At 35.3% G+C, this 20,388-nt stretch overlaps 1 protein-coding gene across 6 annotated transcripts in view; it reads right to left on the reverse strand.

The window, feature by feature from the left end:
- Positions 1-8,985: 8,985 nt before the first annotated feature.
- The window catches only part of USP45 (ubiquitin specific peptidase 45), a gene marked incomplete at both ends in the record, with an annotated part of 70,528 nt that continues 59,125 nt past the window's right edge, over positions 8,986-20,388 (reverse strand). For 5 of the 6 annotated variants that reach the window (XM_079716817.1, XM_079716814.1, XM_079716816.1 and 2 more), the window contains 6 exons: positions 8,986-9,116; positions 9,697-9,850; positions 12,709-12,795; positions 15,894-15,991; positions 17,614-18,286; positions 19,592-19,735. In XM_079716817.1, coding sequence (XP_079572943.1) covers positions 8,986-9,116; positions 9,697-9,850; positions 12,709-12,795; positions 15,894-15,991; positions 17,614-18,286; positions 19,592-19,735 — 1,287 coding nt within the window. The remainder of the gene's footprint in view (positions 9,117-9,696; positions 9,851-12,708; positions 12,796-15,893; positions 15,992-17,613; positions 18,287-19,591; positions 19,736-20,388) is intronic. The other variant, XM_079716815.1, reaches the window with a different exon arrangement.

Raw genomic sequence — 20,388 nt, forward strand, 5'->3', positions numbered from 1 at the left:
TCTAGTGCGATTTTTATTTATTTTGGGGTTTTCTTGGGCAGCCCTGCGGTTTGTGGGATCTTAATTCCCCCAAAAGGTATTGAACCTGGACCCTGGGCAGTGAAATGATGGAGTCCTAACCACTGGACCGCCAGGAAATACCCTAGTTTTTTAAAATCAGTTTATGGAACAAAAACTAGGACATTTACCACGTATTATCAGTGGTCGTCTCTGATTTTGCTCTGTGATCATTTTCCAAGTTTTTGCCCAGGGCCTGATTTTCAAGTTTCTCTGAGGAACATTCTAATCAGAGAAACATTCTATCTTCCTTGTGAAACCTGATTGCCCTAGAGAAACTTTCATATGTTCCTACTTTCTATAATCATCTTGTATTTGTTTGCTTGTTTCCCTAGTAAAGTTGAAGCAGTTTTCTGGTAGTTTTTTGTTTTTTGTTTTTCCCATCTCTGTTCTCCAGCTGGCTAGCGTACTGCTTAGCATACAGAAAGTTCTCCATTTGTCGAATGAGAGAATTATTAAATAACTCACGTTTGTTCCTTCTGCCAGTCTAATGAGGCACTCTCAGCAATCACTGTTTGCCAGACCAGGAAATGAGTTTTACAGTCCCATATTTCCCTTTCCCTCATTACTTTCACCCAGGATTTCCCTGTAACTTTAGGATTCGAAGGAGACACCAGGCACTTACATGTATTTCAACACCAGACTTTCTCACAATGTATTTTTGTGTTAAAGTGTCTATTTGAGCAGCTATTGTGTACATGAGCTGCTGCAGTCTAGTCATTCTGCACCTTGATTAGGAAGTGCAGTAACAGTTGCCATCTTGCCAGTCTTAGCAATCTGCTGTCTATGACTAACAATCAGGGCGCTTCGTAAGTTAAATTTTTTATTAACTTGCCCTCATTGCAGAGCGTTTGAAGGGGAGGATATATTCAAGTTAGTACTTTGCATTATTATGAAAACAAGTTATCCTTAAGGTAAAGTGGAAAAAAAGTTAAATGAGATGTGGAAAAGAAACAGAATTAAGAAATATTCCTACTTCTTGAGATCTGAAACTTTAAGGTGTTATTACGTTCCATATCACATCCATCTTAAAATTTAAGAATAAAAATTATTTAATGGTAACTAGACTTATGGTAGTGACCACTTTGTAGTGTATACAGATGTTGAATTATAATGCTGTATATATTAAACTTATATAATAAAAAATTATTTAAAGCTGTGGTATATACATACAATCAAATATTATTCAGCCTTAAAAAGGAATGAAATTCTGATACATGCTACAACATGGATGAGCCTTGAAAAGATTATGCTAAGTGAAACAAGACAGACACAAAAGGACAAATGTTGTATAATTTCACTTATATGAGGTCCCTAGAATAGGCAAATTCATAGAGACAGATAGCAGTTGCTGGGGGTTGGAGGAAGAGAGGAATAGTTATTATTTAATGGGCACAGAGTTTCTGTTTGGGATGAGGACAGGGTTCTAGAAATGGTGATATTTGTACAACATTGTGAATGTACTTAGTGCCACTGAATTATACACCTAAAAATGGTTAAAACGGTAAACTTTATGTTACATCTACTTTACCACAGTAGAACTACAATGGAGGATTAAAAAGTATATAAAGCTAATACGCTACAAGCAAATTATTAAAAATTACAACTCTTTTAATTCTTAAATAATAATAATTCTTAAAACAACTGTTTAAATTCTTAATAAATTACAACTCTTTTGATTCTTACTTAAGCATCTCCTAGAAAGTAGTGAGAATATGTGTCATAATGAAATATGAGGAGAACATACAATAATAATTCAGTTATTTAACAATGGACCATGTAAACTATTATATATAGAATGGATAAACAAGATCCTAATGTATAGCACAGGGAACCTATATTCAATATCCTGTAATAAACCATAATGAAAAAGATACACAAATATGTAACTGAATCACTTTGCTGTCAGCAGAAAATAAGACAACACTGTAAATCAACTATACGTCAATAAAATAAATTAAGAAAAAAAATCCAAAAAAAACAATGGACCAAACTGGGCTTCATGCATGTAATGACCATTTAGACCAGATTAGAGAAAGTAAGGTACACCTACTATGTTCACTGACTGGCATATTCTTACTTAAAAATATTTTGTGATTCAAACTACTGTTTCTATACTTAAGTCCCTTGTATGATGTAGTAGACATTATTAGTATTCACCAATATCTGATTCTCCACTGACTTACAGCACACAGAAGGTTTAAGCCTCCTTAAAGTTTAGGTAGTACTCAGTGAATTACTTCTGGCCAATGGGCTGTGGGTTAAGTGATGACAGTTATTTCTGGACCTAAGCTTACAAGAACTGTAAGCATTGTCACATCAACCAAGAAGTCTACAGGCAGATAAAGGGGCAGCTACAGGTTGGTATATTCTCTGTCAGCCACGATCACTGAGTTGCCTTATGGGAAACAGTGGCCAGAAAGAGCCCCAAATCAGCGAAGACTTTGCAATGACCACAAAATAAGTTGCTGAGATTCTGGAGACATTTGTTAATAAAGCATAAGCCTAATTTAGCCTGACACATATAGATATTGGTAACAGGAGTTGGGTGCTGCTCAAAGAACTGAAAATATGTGGCATTAGCTTAGAGGTTGGTTGGTATACATAGGAAACTAATATTGGAGGCTAGAAACAGGGACATCACATTATGCAATGGTAAATTTAATATAACTGTCACCCCCAATAACCTGGGAGGCAGAAAATGTACCTACTGATTTTTGAGCTAGGGGAAGAAGTTGAAAAATAAGTGTGTGTTGGGTATTATTGGATGCATTTGGCACGGTATTATGAGAAAGAGTGGAGCTCAGAGAGGAATGGTTGATTTGTAAAAGCTGACACGAGGGAATAGAGGCAACCAGAATTTGAGCCTCACGTTTGTGTTTTTCAACTCCAAGCAGTAGGAGATAAACTTGAGAAAGCCTTTAAATGACAAAGGATCATTAAAACTCAGCCTTGCAGCAAAGATCATAACTAAGGGTGTAAACATCATAGTTATTTTGGAAATTTTCAGTGGGTTAATTAAGGATGTAATTAAGGTAACCTTAATTTTTTTCTCACTTGGAAAAAAAAAAAAAAACCTAAGGATGGAAATGTGGTTAAGAGGATAGCTCTCCCATCAAAGCTTATAGACAGAAGGTACCTGCCATAAGGTCAGGAGAGAGGTAGGGAGGTAGGAAATCAAAGAAATACAACCAACCCAAGAACTACTTGTCTCAAAAAAAAAATGGTATGGTTACTGACATATAAATCTGACCAGAAACAAAGAGGCCTACTAAGCTTTTAAGAGTTGTACTGGAAAAGAAACCATAAGCCTTGGCTAACAGAAATTGTGACTATTCCAAACTTTAAACAAACAAACAACTTCAGCCCCCAATTATCTAGGAAACAGATTGAAAAAAAGCTGTGCAACTTCCAAGGATGGCATATTCCTCAACAGCCATTCAGATGTAGCCAAGGATAATAAAAAAAAGATTCTTCCAAGGGGTGAAGTCTGGAGTCACAGAGAACAGTGGAGAAGGGAATTCTTAGGGAATAGAGGAAAGGTCTAACAATGAACATTCCCCATGCCCAGGGTAAGAGATTGACAATATCTCCATTCTTCTTCCCCTTTCTGAACTGGAATGTTTATTGTGGTTATAGTTCCACTGGTTTCACCACTGTACAGTAAGTCTGTGGAAAACAGAACATATTCTTTTGGCTCCTGGGTCTCCAGACCAGTGGGAGCAACATCCAGACCTGACATAGCACTTCCAAAGAGCCTGGTTCTGGAATGGTGGATGGTCCTTTGGGGCTGTTGGGGAGTCACTGTGTTCCACGTGTAGAAAGAAGAGCTGAGTATTTGGTGACCAGAGTGTAGACTGTGAGAGACTTCTAGGCCATTCTCCTTTGCTTCTGAGCCCTGGGAGACTTACTCTTTCCTACCCATCCTTCCTTGCAGTTAGGCAGGGCCAATGGGACTACTTCTGGCCACCGGGTTGTGCGCAACGCATCCAAGATGAAGAATTTAATTGCCGACGCAAGACCTTTGGTGTTCTCCTCCCCTGCCAGTGAAGAGGCCTGGCGTTAAAATGATAGAGCCAGAAGACAGTCAGCCAGGATTAGAGAGTCACCAGTTGGAAAACAGTTGCTTTTGCAGATTGCCTAGACTCACAGTGGTTTTGGGTGAGGAAGAAATAAACTTTTGTCGTGCTAAGCCATTGGGATGTGAAGTTATTTGTTACTGCAGCATAGCCCAGCCTATTCTAATACATATGGGAATGCAAACATTTTAGATATTTCTGCCTGAGTGTAACTTAAAAAAAATGTATGAAAATGGCTTCAGGGGGTCTGTGAGCCTCTGAAATTACATACAAAAATCTGGGGCATATATTTTTCTAAGAAGATGTAAGTGCCAAGATTTCCCTTCCCAGCCTCTCTATTGCCATTAGCAGGAGTGAGGAGAGGGCCCCAGAATTAAAACCCTCCACTTTCTCCAACACTCATAGCTTCTCTTTGGGACTATCAGGACTAATATCATACACCTTTTATCCCTAGAACATCCTTCATCCCATGGACCTTAATTCCCATATGGCTCTGTGGGTAATGTTGCTTGATTTTTCTCCATATCATTTGCCATTTGAAATATCTTTTATTTAATCTTCACTGCTTAGAATGTCTATTTCCTCACTTCTTAGAGAGATTTTTATCTCCCATGGTCAATGCTGTATCCCCAATGCCTACCACACAGCAGATATTCAATAAATATGAAAGATGGTCTATAACATTCATTATAATCCCAAAGAGCTTCATGACCTAAAAAGGGTTAAATACAAAAAGGTAGACAAAATGTTTCCTAATGAATTATCCTGCCTAAAAAACTCAAAGAAACATCTGAAAGGATGAAGACTCACCCTTGGCAGACACTGAAATCTGAATGAAGGAGGCCCATGAGATATTTTATTTGGAAACGATAAACTTCTGAAATAGGAAGGATATTTTGCATATAGCTAAGTAAGCAAATACAGTGTTTGTACACAAAATATTCTGTCAATAATGTGCATTGAAAAAAACTCCAGGACCAATCTTGAAACATAAAGTAAATATGAATTTAATATTTTATGCATGTTTACATAGTAACATCAAAATAATGCTCCATAAGTTACATAGCTATTTTCCAAAAGCACTGCAAAAAAAAGATAAAATGGTAGGAATGATATATAATCAATTATTACTCAAAATTAAAAATATAGTCATCTATCTTTTAAATAGATTTGAATTGATGGATTTCTACATGAACCAGAACATTTTAAATATCTAAAAATAGTCTTTCTTAATTCAGCAGATAACATATAAAGAATCACTTTTATTGCACATAACATATCTGGTTTAGGCTTATTTTTTCAGGTAGCACGCAGACAAATTATGAGTATGAATTTAATAAAAGTAGGCAAGATACTATTTTATACCTCAAAAATTAGATGAAGGTGATATATTTCACAGCTTAATCCTCAGGAAATTTTATTCAGATATCATATAAAATCATTGACTGAAGTCAAACATGCGAACTAAGAGCTCTTAAATACATATCATAGTAAAATAGTTTTGTTGGCACATTTACAGTAAGAAAACAGGTATCAACTGCTCTTAGAAGTGACACCACTCTCCCTGGCCACTCAAAAAGGTGGCCTTCACATCAGTTTTAAAAACATTAAATGCCAAAATCTTAAATATAAACATACATTTGGTTATGTCAAAAATATTCACATAATTGGCATATAGTCAAAAAATGTATCATTTTAAACATGGAAAAACTAGGGGAACCCGAGTTTAGATATAAACTAGTTTCTAAATAAAGCTAGTTAAACTCCTGTTTTACTTCTTAAATTCATTTCGCCAAACACTATAGTAGTTGTTTTGAGGATCTGTAAACATTCTCACTGATTTGTACTGTTTCCTGAGGTCATCTGGAAGGGGTCATTTAGTACCCCTGCAAATGTGCTTTGGAAATATTCAAAATAAAAACAAAAATTTAAATGTAGATCCATGTGTAACTTAACATACTTTCTCTATTACAAAAGCTATCTTTAGGAAATTCTTAGATCTCAAAATCAAATTTATTCCATTACCAGCAGACCTGGACAAGCAAAGCATTCATAAACTTTAGGCCATAAAAAAACAGATTTCAGAATTAACTCATTTAACACCGTGGAAATGAAAATAAAAGTATCTTATTACTTCTAGAATAATGTCTAAAACTTACATAGGCCTCTTCATTTTAAAACATGTTAAAACAGTGTCAGCCCAGGGCCTGACCCTTAGTAGATGTTCAATAAATATATACTTAATGAATAAATGTGAAGTTAAGCATAAAAACTACTGTAGTATTTGAGTACTGAGGTAATGTTCTGAAGCTACAATATATCACTCACTTAATGAAAAATCAGTCTTAACTGGTATTCAGAATAAAGCTTAAAAGATCTCCTAATTTGATAAATTCAGCACTAGTTCATTTCCTGGCATCCAATGAAAAGAGGAACCAGGCACCTTCTTTGATTCTTGCCCTCACCTATCACTTACCATCTCTACTTAACTCTGTAAGGGATAACCCAAGAGGCAACAGAAAAGAATGGTCTTGTTTCTTTCCCTCCTTTCTTGCTTCCTTTCCCTCTTTCTTTCTTTCTTTCTTTCTCTCTTTCATCTATCCATCTATCAATGAAATAAGAAGCAGGTGACCATCCAATGAAAAGTGCATGCCTCTTAATGGTATCTTTTCTAGGAGAAAAATGAGACAATGTAATATTTACATTTGGGGCAGGAGATGGTAACTGTCATTACCAAGACGGTTGACTTGAATAAAGAGGATTAACTAATAGTTTTCAAAGAATTTCACTGCTCTGGTACTAAAGTCTTCAATGTTAACGCATTACAATTAAACAGAAAACACTGTAAACACTGTTTACCTTTTACAGGACACAACCTGAATTTACAGGTTAACTTATAAAGATACATTTCTCCATCATTTCACTGTTAAAAATCAAGAAAATCACTGTTATTGAAATTTCAACAGCTTAAAAATACAATTTATGCAATGACATTTTTAAGCTCTGAATTTCGTATATTATTACCATCTTTAACACTAATCACAATTCCATTCATCCATATATCAAAAGGCGGCACTGGTAACCCTGATAATATTACATATACTTAAATATTAAGAAGGGTGAGAGTCTTCGTTAAATATTTCCACACATTAACTACAGCCATTATTCTTATCCTTCCTTAACAAGAGGAGAATGAACTAGGACCAGGCACTTACCCAGCATCTGCCTGTACTATCATTCGTTAGCCCTAATGATTAGGATGCTTGAACCATGCAGTTATGTGTTTTGACTTAATAATGTAACACCAAAGTAGTCATTTTTAAAAAATTTAAGCCTAAGTAATGGTAACATTTTCATGCCAAGTTTTGACAGCTTAATAATTTGTTTTCTAGGGGGGAAAAACTACCATGTTTGCTATTAATTATTTTAAAAGAAAATCCAAAATGCCAACTTTATGCTCCATTAAAATAAAAACTAAACCTATTTGAACTTACTGATGATGCTTGCTGAAGACAAAAGGTGATCTCAAAACCCCAAAAACATGATTAATATTTACTGATCTACAGAACTAGAAAATGTATTACATTTTCCTATTAAGCATAATAAGAATAGAATTCTCTATATCATTTACAAATATGATTTGGTAATTTACATTTCAAAGGTATCCTATGGTCCCATATGGATTAACAACTTCTATTTACCAATTCTGCATGTAACAATTATCTAGAAATATATTTTGACTTTGGCTAATCACTTGCAAATTATTCTCAACTCCATCATGAATAGGCTGCAAATAATATGTTGATAAAATATTTCAGCATTTTTCCAGTTCTCAAAACCTCAAAGCAATAAGCTAACCAGTATATTATTTGTAAATCCATACTACTGAAGCTACAGTGGTACCATTTTATATGGTTGAATCATACAAAATATATGACAAGGTCAGTATGCCAATTGTGTAAGTATATGTTATAGCAATGTGTCCGACACAGCAGTGTAATATACTACTGGATAGCCCTGAGATGATTTTTAGTGAAGTGCTACATGAATGAGCAATTTTTCTTTAGTTATATATTTATTTTAATGTTTATTAGAAAAAAATGTAACTAGCACATAAAATGTAGAATATGCTCAAAATAAGACTATGGTTTAAAAAGGCTAAAAAATAAGCTTAAAAATAATAAGTAGGGGCTTCCCTGGTGGCGCAGTGGTTGAGAGTCTGCCTGCCGATGCAGGGGACGTGGGTTCGTGCCCCGGTCCGGGAGGATCCCACATGCCACGGAGCGGCTGGGCCCGTGAGCCATGGCCGCTGAGCCTGCGCGTCCGGAGCCTGTGCTCCGCAGCGGGAGAGGCCACAGCAGTGAGAGGCCCGCGTAGTGCAAAAAAATAATAATAATAATAATAATAATAATAAGTAAACAATGGCATAGGAGATATATATACATATATATATGAAAACAGAAAGGTGGTATTGACTCACATTTGGGAAACACTGTTTTAAGGAATGATTTGACTTAGCCAGCATCATTTCTGAATGCTGATAGTAATAAGCCACATTATAAAGGAGTTTCCTCTACTACTGTAAATTCTGGGTTTTTTTTTCCAGGACAAATATGTTTTTAAAAACATGTGTTTACATTTATTTTAAGAATATAATTTTGAAAGCATTTAGTAAATTTAATTTACTTTAAAAGGATTCACCAAAATAGTAAACATGTCCAGGAGCATTTGAGGGACATGCTATTCCTACAGAAAAGACTACAAAGACACATTGCATATAATGGTTATCACTGCAGCATTTAAATAAAAGTGATCTAAATAATCATTACCATTAACAATTAACAAATAATTATAATATTCTTTCATAAAAAAGAAGGTACGCTTGTGCGCTAAGTGCTCTTGATTCTGGAACCACCTGCACGTACGTGTCACTAACATGGACCCACTGGCCTGCTGATTCACTATCAGGTTCTTTCAAACCTAACAAAACAAAAAGAAATGTAATTTTACAATAAGTATGTTCTGACTTTACATTAAAGACAACACATTTATCACAAACTCTAATGCTAGACTTTATTGCATAAGGCTTCTTGGGCTAAACATCTTCCAAAATGAACTTTCAAAGCGTTAATATTAGTATCATTTACTTTAAATATCTAGTGAAATATTAGATAGTCTTATGAATATTTATTTACTCAAGGAAAAGTGCATCTGCACTAAAAGAGAAGGAAGAAAATATACAGTTAGTTTGCCGAAGCAAATTTTCAACTCCAACTCTAGTCTGCGGACCTGGTATGTCTTTAAAAACTATTGGTATTGTTAAATAAAATGCTATTCCACTGCAATACACGATGACTTAACACCTTGAAAAACTGGGTGTCACTTCACGTGACCTGAAGGGTACAGTTTTATGGTATTTAAGATTATCTAGGTACTCTTAAAGGTTTTCCTCACTTAAAGTGAATCCACTTGAAGTATCCTTGAAAGAACTTACCTCTTCCAGAAAAGGAAGAATGAATTCATTTGTTTTTAAGAATAAAATAAACTTAGGGTGGCATACCAGGTACATTTTTCTTTCCAGTGATATGTTCCAGTAATTTCCTGGAGGGTGTTCTCACTTTCACGTAAGCGGTGTAGTGGCCTCCTCTCATTGAGCCACTATGTTCCACTACGCCATAGAGACCATAGAGAACTTTATCTCCCACACTTACATTCTTTTAGACAAAGAAAAAAACCTCAAATTAATTAGTAATATTTAGTGAACTCTTCTTATAAGGAAAATTAAGCCAAATGCAAGTCCTACTTAAAATAAGAGCAATGCATATTAAAACTACACTGGTATACGTTCCCACCTGTATTAGACCAGCAAAATGAAAAAGCTTGACAACATTCTCTGTTGGCTGGGCTGTAGGGAAAAGAATGCTCTCATATGGGAACGCAAAGGGGTACACCCCTATTCAGGGATATTTCATGTTATCTAGCTAAGTTACACAGGTATTACTCTTGGATTTATCGATCCTTTTTCTAGGATTCTATCTCACAGGAACATGAGCAATATGTAAAAAGACATGTACCATACTAGTGATTGCAGGATTATCTGTAATATTAAAAAACTGGAGTAGACTCAAATGTCCATAAATTGGGGACTGGTTGAATAAACTATAATGCATCCATACAATAGAGTACTATACTATTTGAAAAATGGAGTGCAGACTATCTCTAAATACTGCTATGAAATAATCTCCAGGATACAATGTTAAGAATAAGGTAGAAAAAAGTTTACATATTGTAAGCTATAATTATTAAAGAGGGGAGATGCATATATATATACCTATTTGTTTACATTTTTAAAAAATAATAGATGAATAAACAATAATTTGAAAAAATGGTTATCTATAAAGGGAGGAAAGAAACAGGTAGAACAGACATGGTGAAAAACTACACTTGTTTGAATTTACCTTGTTTTATATATTTGACTTTGGAACTATGTAAATATTTTATGTAATTATTAAACAAAAAATTTTTAATTTAAGTAACAATCCCTAAAAATGAAAATTTTAAAATTAAGCAAATCAATATCCAGTTGGTGGCATAATCACTCAGAGAGCAACCACAAGGGTCATGTCAAAAGAACCCAGGAGCCAACTTGAAGTGGCTCTCAGTAGCCAACCAGAGACCATTAGACTAACGTATTAGACCATGAATTAAAAGAAAAGTGCAGTAAACTGAAATATATTTAATGTGTTTAAATCCATGAATTCATAATGATAAATTAACTGATCACAGTTTGAGGATGACAGTGAATTCATTCATTATTCTGAAAACTGGTTTAAAAGGGGGACGGGGAGAGAACTGAGCATTTACCCTGCCTTTTCTATAAGAACTATACCATAAGATAACTAAATAGATGAAAGGAATTTCTCTTTATGTAGAAGTATTCTAGCAAATAAATGAAGAAAGAATAACAGGATTACCATTCTGTAATTCTTAATGAACTCATTGAGCAACACTGGTTGCTAGTATCACAGAAAGGTAACTGGCATTATGTGCCACTGATGAAAGAAGAGAACACTCCCTATGAAATAGCCTTACCGGGAGTGGGAGGAATATCAGACCTGAATCTGTTCAAGCCTCTCTTGATCCAACTACCTATCCGCAGGAAATAAAGAGGATAGAAGAATAATCATCAAAATCTAAACTATAGGAAACTACCAGAAAGATGATCCAGTTTCTTCAACAAATAAATTGCAAGGGGCAGAGATGGGAGAGGGACACTGTATATTAAAAGGGACTAAAAGATATTTTTCAATCATGATGTGTAGTCCTTACTTTGATACTCATTCATTTTGAACATTTCATTTATTAGACAACTGAAAATATATACACTAGATGATATGAAAAAATTATTGTTAATTTTTTTAGTGTGAAAGTGGTATTGTGGTTATGTTTTAAAAGGTGGGGGTGATTCTTATCTTTTAGAGACACGTATAGGAAAAGATTTATGAATGAAATGATGTCTGATACCTGCTTCAAAATAACATAAGAGAAAAAAAAAATAATATAAGAGGAGGAAGTAGATGTGCCCCATGTGGATGGGGCAGGACTGGCCATATATCTAAGGTTTGGAGGCAAGGTGATGTGTGCTTGAGGTTCATTGCACTGTTCTGTCTACTTTGGTGTATGTTGGAAATTCTCCATAATAGGTACTTCTAAAAAATATGTTTTTGTAAGTTTAATACAGAGCTTGCTAGATATTTTGTTTACCACACTATCAAATTCTATGAATACTGAATGTGAATAATTGACAGATAGTGCTAGTATTCCATAGCAGATGAATTGGACTCACTGAAAAATTGCATTTAAGATATTTTGCTTTCATTGATCAATGTACTGAAAGTATTAAGTTCAGTAAGTTTATGTACCACAAATCCTAGACTGCTAACCAGTAATTGTGAGCAGGACAACATGTTAGTTACCCTAGAACTGTGTAGTTCCCTCACGGAAAGCAAAGTCATCAATTTCACCTACAGAGTTCTTACATACAAGTACGAGCAATTATAAACCAATTTGCTTTCTATATCTAAGTATTAAAGTATTAGTAATTTTAAAGTATCATACTCAGCTCACAAGTACACTATTCTCAGTAGTGTACATGAAATGGCATGAAAAACAATGAACTAGTATATTGATTTACAAAAGATAAAGAACTCTTCAACTGCTAAAACTACTGTCAATTAAGCCCACCATTCACAAGGAACAGGAGAGGGCACAAAATCTGCTTTCTTCTCTCAGCAGCTATCTGATTCTAGTAGCAATTACAAGCAGCTCTGATCTTCATGAACATCGTGCCTCACTCATGCTTTATGCATCTTTTCAACTTATTCTATCTCCCAAAAGACAAAAGTGATGGTCAGTGTGTTAAATGTTGGATGGAAGGAAGAAAGGGAGGGGAGAGGGGGAGAGAGAGAGAGAGAAGGTGGGAGGGAGAGAGGAAGACATGGCCTAATAAACAATACATAGGATATTTTGAAGCATATTATTTGCAAGACAATATCTTAATAATATACTATACCTTACAAGTAGCAGAACAGAATGGTGCTAAGTCAAGCGTCAGTGGAAAATCTACATGTCTGTTTACTTTGCGAAGACTCAGGCCAGCCTCAAAAAAAAGCCAAAAAAAATTTTTCTTAATGTAACAAACTTAATCTAGATCATTGCGTTTGTTAATTAAAACCAAAAGAAGAATCCTAGAAGTTTTTTCATAGATATAAAAATATGACTAATGAACAGTCCAAAACTGATATATGACTAAGTTCTCAATTAGGTTTCATAAACTGTTATTGCAAAGATCATTCATTTACATGGGTATTTTTACCACAAACAATACGAAAATAATCGCTTTCACTGTGCCTTTCAACACTTACGGGAAAATAAATTCAATGTGATAAAAGCTCAGCTACTGACACATATGCTATCATAAAAATGTACTCAACTGAAGAGTCAGGAGTCTGGTGTTCTAGGCCTAACTGAACGACTGGTTAACCGTTGTCTTGACTCTAGACAACCTCATCTAGAACAAGGCATAAAACGGGTATAAATGGATTAGATTAGGTCCCTTCAGTTCTAAAATTCAGTGATATTCATTCATTAAAAAGAGAAAAATCTGAACACTCAAGTCATTTTAACAGTAAAAGTAAACATTACATATTATATAAATCAAAATGAATATTCATGTTGTTAAGCAAGCTCTATTTCTTTCCCTATTTTTAGTTTCCAAAGGCAGGCCTTGAAAAATGTACACTTTGCATTTAAGTAATGATAAAAATTTGCTGATAGACCACCAAAGATATTGGATAAGAAACCCACAAATAGAAATAGACTCTCTCAGAATAACAAGATACTTAAATCTGAGATGTCTGGGTAGACAAAATTAACAGATGCAACCTTTTATGCAAAGCTTTCATGACTTACTTCAACGACTAGTCTTTATTTGCATACTAATCACATAACTTTTACTACAGTTCTGTTGCCTATTTCTTACCTTTAAAGAAAAAAACAAAACAAAACTTATTTTTTGACCAAAATATAGCCACATAGTGATTTGTATTTTCAAGTAATCTTTAGAAGTCTTAACATGATATCAGACATGAAATTATGAAGTCATATGTCAGGAATAATTATTTAATATGTATTTAATTTGTTTGCCTCCTTTCTTCTCATCAGGTGACCTCTATAAGCAGCTGATACCAGCATTGTCTGAGATCATTCCAGGCTAATGTGTCCTCCCCAGACGGTACTTTGCTATTGAGAAATTACCCCTTATTAGAAGAGACTTCTATCAACACTATTATAATCTTTGCCAATTTGGACAGGCTAAAAAAGGAATCTCACTGTCATTTTATTTTGCATTTGTTTTGCTGGAAAGAATGGACCTTTCTTTCATACTTTCTTGGAATTTTTACTTCTTCTATGAACTGTCAATTCATGTTCTTTACCATTTTACTATTAGAGTCTTGATATTTTTCTTATTGATCTTTAAGAGCTCTTTACATATTTACAATATTAATCATTTGCCATATTTATGACAAAGAGCTCTATCTTGTTAAGATTTGCCTTTCAGTGTTGTGGATGTTTCTGATATACAACTCTAAAGTTACTACAGGGAAACAGGTTTTCAGGGACACTGAAAAACCAGAAGCAAAGACATTGCTTAGAGAATCTGATCCCTAAAATTCACAGTCCCAGAGAATGAGAACGTGGCTTTGCAGACATTACATTTAGCCTGAGAACAAGAAGGGACCGAGATATCTATAAAAATCTCCCTTGAAGGGCATGAATTCTTTCTGTAAGTTGTTCCTAAAAGGGATGCAAGTACCAAATATAAAATAACTGTGCTACATCATTCTCAGATCTGGCAAGACCCTATCTCATTCACACAGAGTCACTGCAGATATACACATTCTATTTCACATTCTGATGTAATGAGACTCAATACATCTGCTTCTGCTCTCCATGGTCATTTCATTTCCACTGGGTTTCTGCAATATTGGCTATAGAAAATCAAGAACTTAATCGAATTTCCATGGATAGGGATGGGGGTATAGAGAAAAATCTCTTCCAGCTCATCTGTGGCCCACCTGAAATGTTGCAAATATATAATCAAAGCTTTCAATCTTTTCCCTTGAGATTTCTTTCAAGGGTTTTATACTTAGAAAATCTTTCACACAGAGGTCAGGTTAATAATTTTCATCAAGTTTTCTTCTAGTCTTTTGATAATTTGTTTCATACAATTAAAAAACATTTATCTGAAAATAGTATTGATATATATGGTCTGGAAGGAAGCTCTAAATTTTTATTTCTTCAAACACCCATCTTTCCTAAGTCCTTTACTGAGTAATCTAGCCTCTTTCCCAACTGATTTGAGATTCATCCTGTATCATAACAAAAGAGCTTTAAATTATACTCAAATTTTATTTATTGACAATTCTGACCATACTGTTTTAATTATTAAAGTTTCTTCCAGAGAAACTTTAAAATCGTTTTATCAAATGCAAAAAAAAAAAAACAAACAAAAACAGAGAGACAAGGCATTGAATTAAAACTATAAACAATTAGATAAAAACTTGATACATTATATTTAGGTTCTCTCCCATTAGTCCTACAAGAGTGGGGCCTACCTTGAAGCCCTTTTTGCAGTTGGTCCCAGCCAACCACACCCAGCCCAAGTACCACTCTCATTGGAATGAAAGCTCAGAAAGTTATGTGCACCTTGTTATTTCTCTGCTTCTAAGGGTTCTTAATAAATCTTATTTTCCATTCACACACACACACGCGTGCACACGCACGCATGCCACTGAGGTTCCGACCACCTAAATCTTCAAATATTGTGAATTGAACAACCTTATTTAGAAAAGTCTTGTAAGCTATTATGGATGAAAAAGCAATTAAATCTTATATGACAAATTTTTTAAAAAATATTTATTTATTTATTTGGTTGCACCAAGTCTTTGTTGCGGCGGCACGTGCGATCTTTAGTTGCGGCATGTGGGCTCTTAGTTCCCTGACCGGGGGTGGAACCCAGGCCCCCTGCCTTGGGAGCACGGAGTCTTAACCACTGGACTACCAGGGAAGTCCCTCATATGACAATTTTTTTAAACTCAATAAATTACTGTCTAATCCTTGACAGTAATTTACAAGACTTAGGGCTCTGCAAAACATATGATGAAAATTTGTATAGTGCTACTAAAGGGAATTTACCTGATGAAATCTTTTAAGATGGAGAATTAGGATAGCTGGAACAGCAGAAATGAGCAATTGCTTCCTGGCATTAGTATAAACCCCTCCTGCTTTCTTTTCTGCATAAAATACAAGATAACAAAGTTACTTGTAAATTTCCATCTTATACATTATCTACCCTATAATACAGTAAACATTTAAATAGAAGCATCATACCACATTTTCAAAAATGTTAAAAAAGAAATTAGACCTCTGATTACAGGAAGCCTCTACTTGTTCCCAAAACTCCACTAATATGAAAGGGAGTTTTTTTTAAGGCACACACTTATAAGGAGAAAGAATAGGGGCGGTGACACTTGAAACATAACTTTGGAAACTGGAAAGCAAATAGACCAGTAGTGACTTATGTCAACGCCCGCCAGTCAAAGAACAACAGAAACACACCTGTAGTTGAAAAAACTGGGTCATTACTCATTGCAGTGAAAAGAGATCATGTATCATGGGAATGATGGGTCATTTCAATAAGAGGTTGTTAGAAAAGACTTGTGATAGTATTTGAATATGGCCAATTGCATATTTAACTTGGATTAATGTAAGCTGGCATTTCTTCCTCTCCCATCTAGACATTTCTTTAATTACTAATGTATTAATTATGTCTTTATTCTGATGCTTTGACATCTGGAGCCTTGCTGACGCTGGAAAGGGACTTTCCCAGGTCTAGCTAATTCCTAGATACTAAACAACTTAAGTGTGCCTTTCATATGCAAACCAACCAATCCAAAGTCCATATCCCAACCACCTCCTTTATTGAGCTCTAATAACTCTAGGCCACTATTCACCTGCCCTAATCACACCAGAGCCAGGTACCAGACAGCTAGGGACAGCCCCTAAACGGCAGAGTCCACTGAAAATTTCAAAACTAGTCAATCCTAAGCCTGTCTATCCTGCCGCATTCATTCCTTCCCATAGAAACCACAATAAAGGCTCTTGCCTGCATTTTCCCCCTTGCTCTCTCTGTCTCCTGACCAACCTGGTGCTTCCCCTTGTGGCCCTGTGTGGCGTGGCTTAGCATGCCCCCTCCTCTTGGGAACTATAAGTAATAAACTATCTTTTCAGTGGCAATCATCTCCTTATCTGTTAGACTCATCATACCTGAATAATAAAACCTGTATTTTGCAACAACTAGTCACTAAGTAATCAGAGTGGTTCTCTCCATTTAATCAAGGCTAGAGGTACACCAGAAATTTCTTACTTGACAAATTCCCCTTTTCTACTTTTCTCTGGTCAACAAAACACAGTTATTATATTGCTAGCTTTATAACATAGTTACTTAAAATCTTCAAATTTATATATTATGATATGACTTCACACTAGATTGATGGGATTTATGAAGAACATTAATCTCACTAGTGTTGTAATTTTAAGTTTTACAGAAATTTTTTCTGGAGAGATTTCAGATAGCTAGTTCCCTGAAATAAGATTATGTGGATTTGCATTTTCGAGGCAGAGATGGATACTTCCTGTCCTTCAATTTATTTCAACAAAAATCTACTTAAAATTTACTCTGCCCAGTCAGTGTCTTCAGTGTTGAGGTACAAATATGATAAGACAACCCCGCCTCCAAGCAGCTAAAGTACGCAGACAAGGTTCTTAGGCTCCTCTTTGTGGGATCTATAACCCACTAGTCACTGTTTATCAGATAATCCATGAATACTTTAAAAAAATTAAGCTAAATATTTACCTGCAGAACTGGTTTCCTTTGGGTACTTCTGTTTCTTTTCAGTACAGTTCTCACACAGAAGCTTGTTGTTCCCCATTAGTAATTCCATAGATGTAAACTGATACAGACAGGACTGAATTGAACATTCTTTAGAAGTGGTTATATAGCTCTGAGAAAGGGTCTGAAAAGCACTTGGGGGGCTGTAAGACACCATATGCTTGCCCTCTGAAAAACACAAATTATTTGAAACGTTTAGTGGCTGATTTTCTCTGTCAAAATCCCTATCTCCAGTTACAGTGCTGCTCAAATGAAGTTCAGAAATAGCTTCAGCCGCTCCCGCATCACCACCGTCACCCTCCTTGGTGAGTGGTTCACTCTCTGACAGATGGCGAAGGTGTCCATTTGTGTGCACATAGTATCCACAGCTGGATCTCAACAACAAAGTCTGCTTAGGAGCACTTTCAGACTCTGAAGCCTCACTGTCAGCATCAACGCTACTTTCAGAAAGGCGGGCTTCTTTTTCACTGCCGTCGGTAGGGCTTTCAGTCAGAGTCGACTCAGTGTTCACGATGCTTGCAAACAATGAAGAGTCTCTATTCATTTCAAGGTTTTCATTTTTCTCGTATATGACAACAGCTTTATCTTCTCCAGATGACAATTTTCTTGTACGTTTTCTGCCATGAATTAGTTGATTCTGTAAGTTGATAGTGTTTTCAGAGAAAAGAATCTTGTGACCTTACTGAAAATAAATGCCAATAAGTCTTATTTAAACATCTGACAATTTCTAAAATACTATTTCTAGTACCTCTGAAATCCATTTCCTAAATCTACCCAAACTACAATCAACAGAAGATATGCTAACAAAAAGCTTTAATTTAAAAATAAACTTTTACACAAGAAACCGACAATCATGGTTACCTATTCATGGAGAGGGAACAGGACTTTGGTAGAACAGTGCTATGAAGGAGGCTTTTCAAGTGTAAACCTTTGCATAATCTCTGTAGTCTTGCCCCTTAAAGGACCTTCTAACAGAGTAAGTTAAATCTGGTAATACATCAATTTGCCAAGTTAATACAAATCATATGTAAAAAAGTTTTTTTTTAATGAGGTGCAAATTCAGATTGATGTCTTTAAATGTATACGGCATAATTCATCAACCAGGTATGTCCCTAGAGAAATAATGGGTCTAGACAATGGTCATCAATGACGGATAACATTACCGAAAGAGAAACATCAAACATGATGTGCACCTCCTGATGGAAATATACACCACCATTTAAAAGTTTTCTTGCCAAAAATTAAATAAGTAATCAAACTTAAACCTAATAAGGCCCTAACTGCCTTAGAGAGGAAACAAAAGGAACAGAGGCACCTCTTAACAACATGCAGATGCATTACTGCATGCAAAATGAATTACCACAACATGAAAACTGAATTACTATAACATGCAAAATGAAACACTATTGATGTGGGAATGTGAGAGACTGCTGAAAAAAATGATATGATTTCTTCAACAAATAAATTGCATAGAAAAAAAAAAAAGGTGGAATCTGTGGATTAAAAGACTTTTAAAAGACATGGCAATCTATAGATCTTTTTTAGATCCTAAATTCAAATATGCTTTCAAAAGCAGAAACAAGTATTTTATGAGACAACTGCAGAAATTTTAATTATGACTAGATGTTTATGCTATTAAGAAGTTTTAAAGATTTTAGGTACAGTAATGATACAATGGTTATGTCTTTAAAAAGCATCTTTTAGAGATATACATTTAAGTATATGATATATTTGGGATTTATTTCAAAATAATCTAGGATGGTGAGGAGGAAAATGTGGGATAGATACAGATAAAACATGGTTAGCTGTGAGATGATAATTATGACGCTGAGAAATGGGTACATGGGAGTTTGTCATACTTCCTTACTTTTGTGTACTTTTGAGATATTTTTTAATAAAAAGTTTTAAAAAACAGATGTCTCACAAATGCATATAATCTTACCTTATCTTTAGATGAAGAATGCTTCTTGGTGGCTCTAGGTTGCTGAGTATGTTCTATAGTAATAGTGCCACTGTATTGACCATTATCTGTGTCCTGTAAACTTCTGTATTTACTCATTCTTCCCCAAAGCACAGGTTTTGAAACCTATTAGATACCATATATATAACACAAAACTTCTTTAGGAAATAAATTCTGGATATCATCTCCTTTTTAAAATTTCTAATTCATTTGAAATATTATTTCCTAAACATTAATTCTCAAAATATGAAGCATAAAGGTTTAAATTCCTTGAGAATAAGAACTATATCATAGGGGCTTCCCTGGTGGCACAGCGGTTGAGAATCCGCCTACCAATGCAGGGGAAACGGGTTTGAGCTCTGATCCAGGAATATCCCACATGCAGCGGAGCAACTAAGCCCGTGCGCCACAACTACTGAGCCTGTGCTCTAGAGCCCGCGAGCCACAACTCCTGAGCCCGTGTGCCACAACTACTGAAGCCCGCACACCTAGAGCCCATGCTTCGCCACAACTCCTGAGCCCGTGTGCCACAACTACTGAAGCCCGCACACCTAGAGCCCATGCTTCGCCACAAAAGAAGCCACCACAATGAGAAGCCCGCGCACTGAAATAAAGAGTAGCCCCCGCTCGCCGCAACTAGAGAAAGCCTGCGTACAGCAACAAAGACCCAACACAACCAAAAATAAATAAATAAATTTATATATATATAAAAGAAGAACTATATCATACTTTACGCATTCATACAAACTCCAATATCACGTACACTGTACAAACTCAAT

Source organism: Hyperoodon ampullatus (assembly GCF_949752795.1).
Source record: "Hyperoodon ampullatus genome assembly, chromosome: 12".
Classification (NCBI taxonomy): Eukaryota; Metazoa; Chordata; class Mammalia; order Artiodactyla; family Ziphiidae; genus Hyperoodon; species Hyperoodon ampullatus.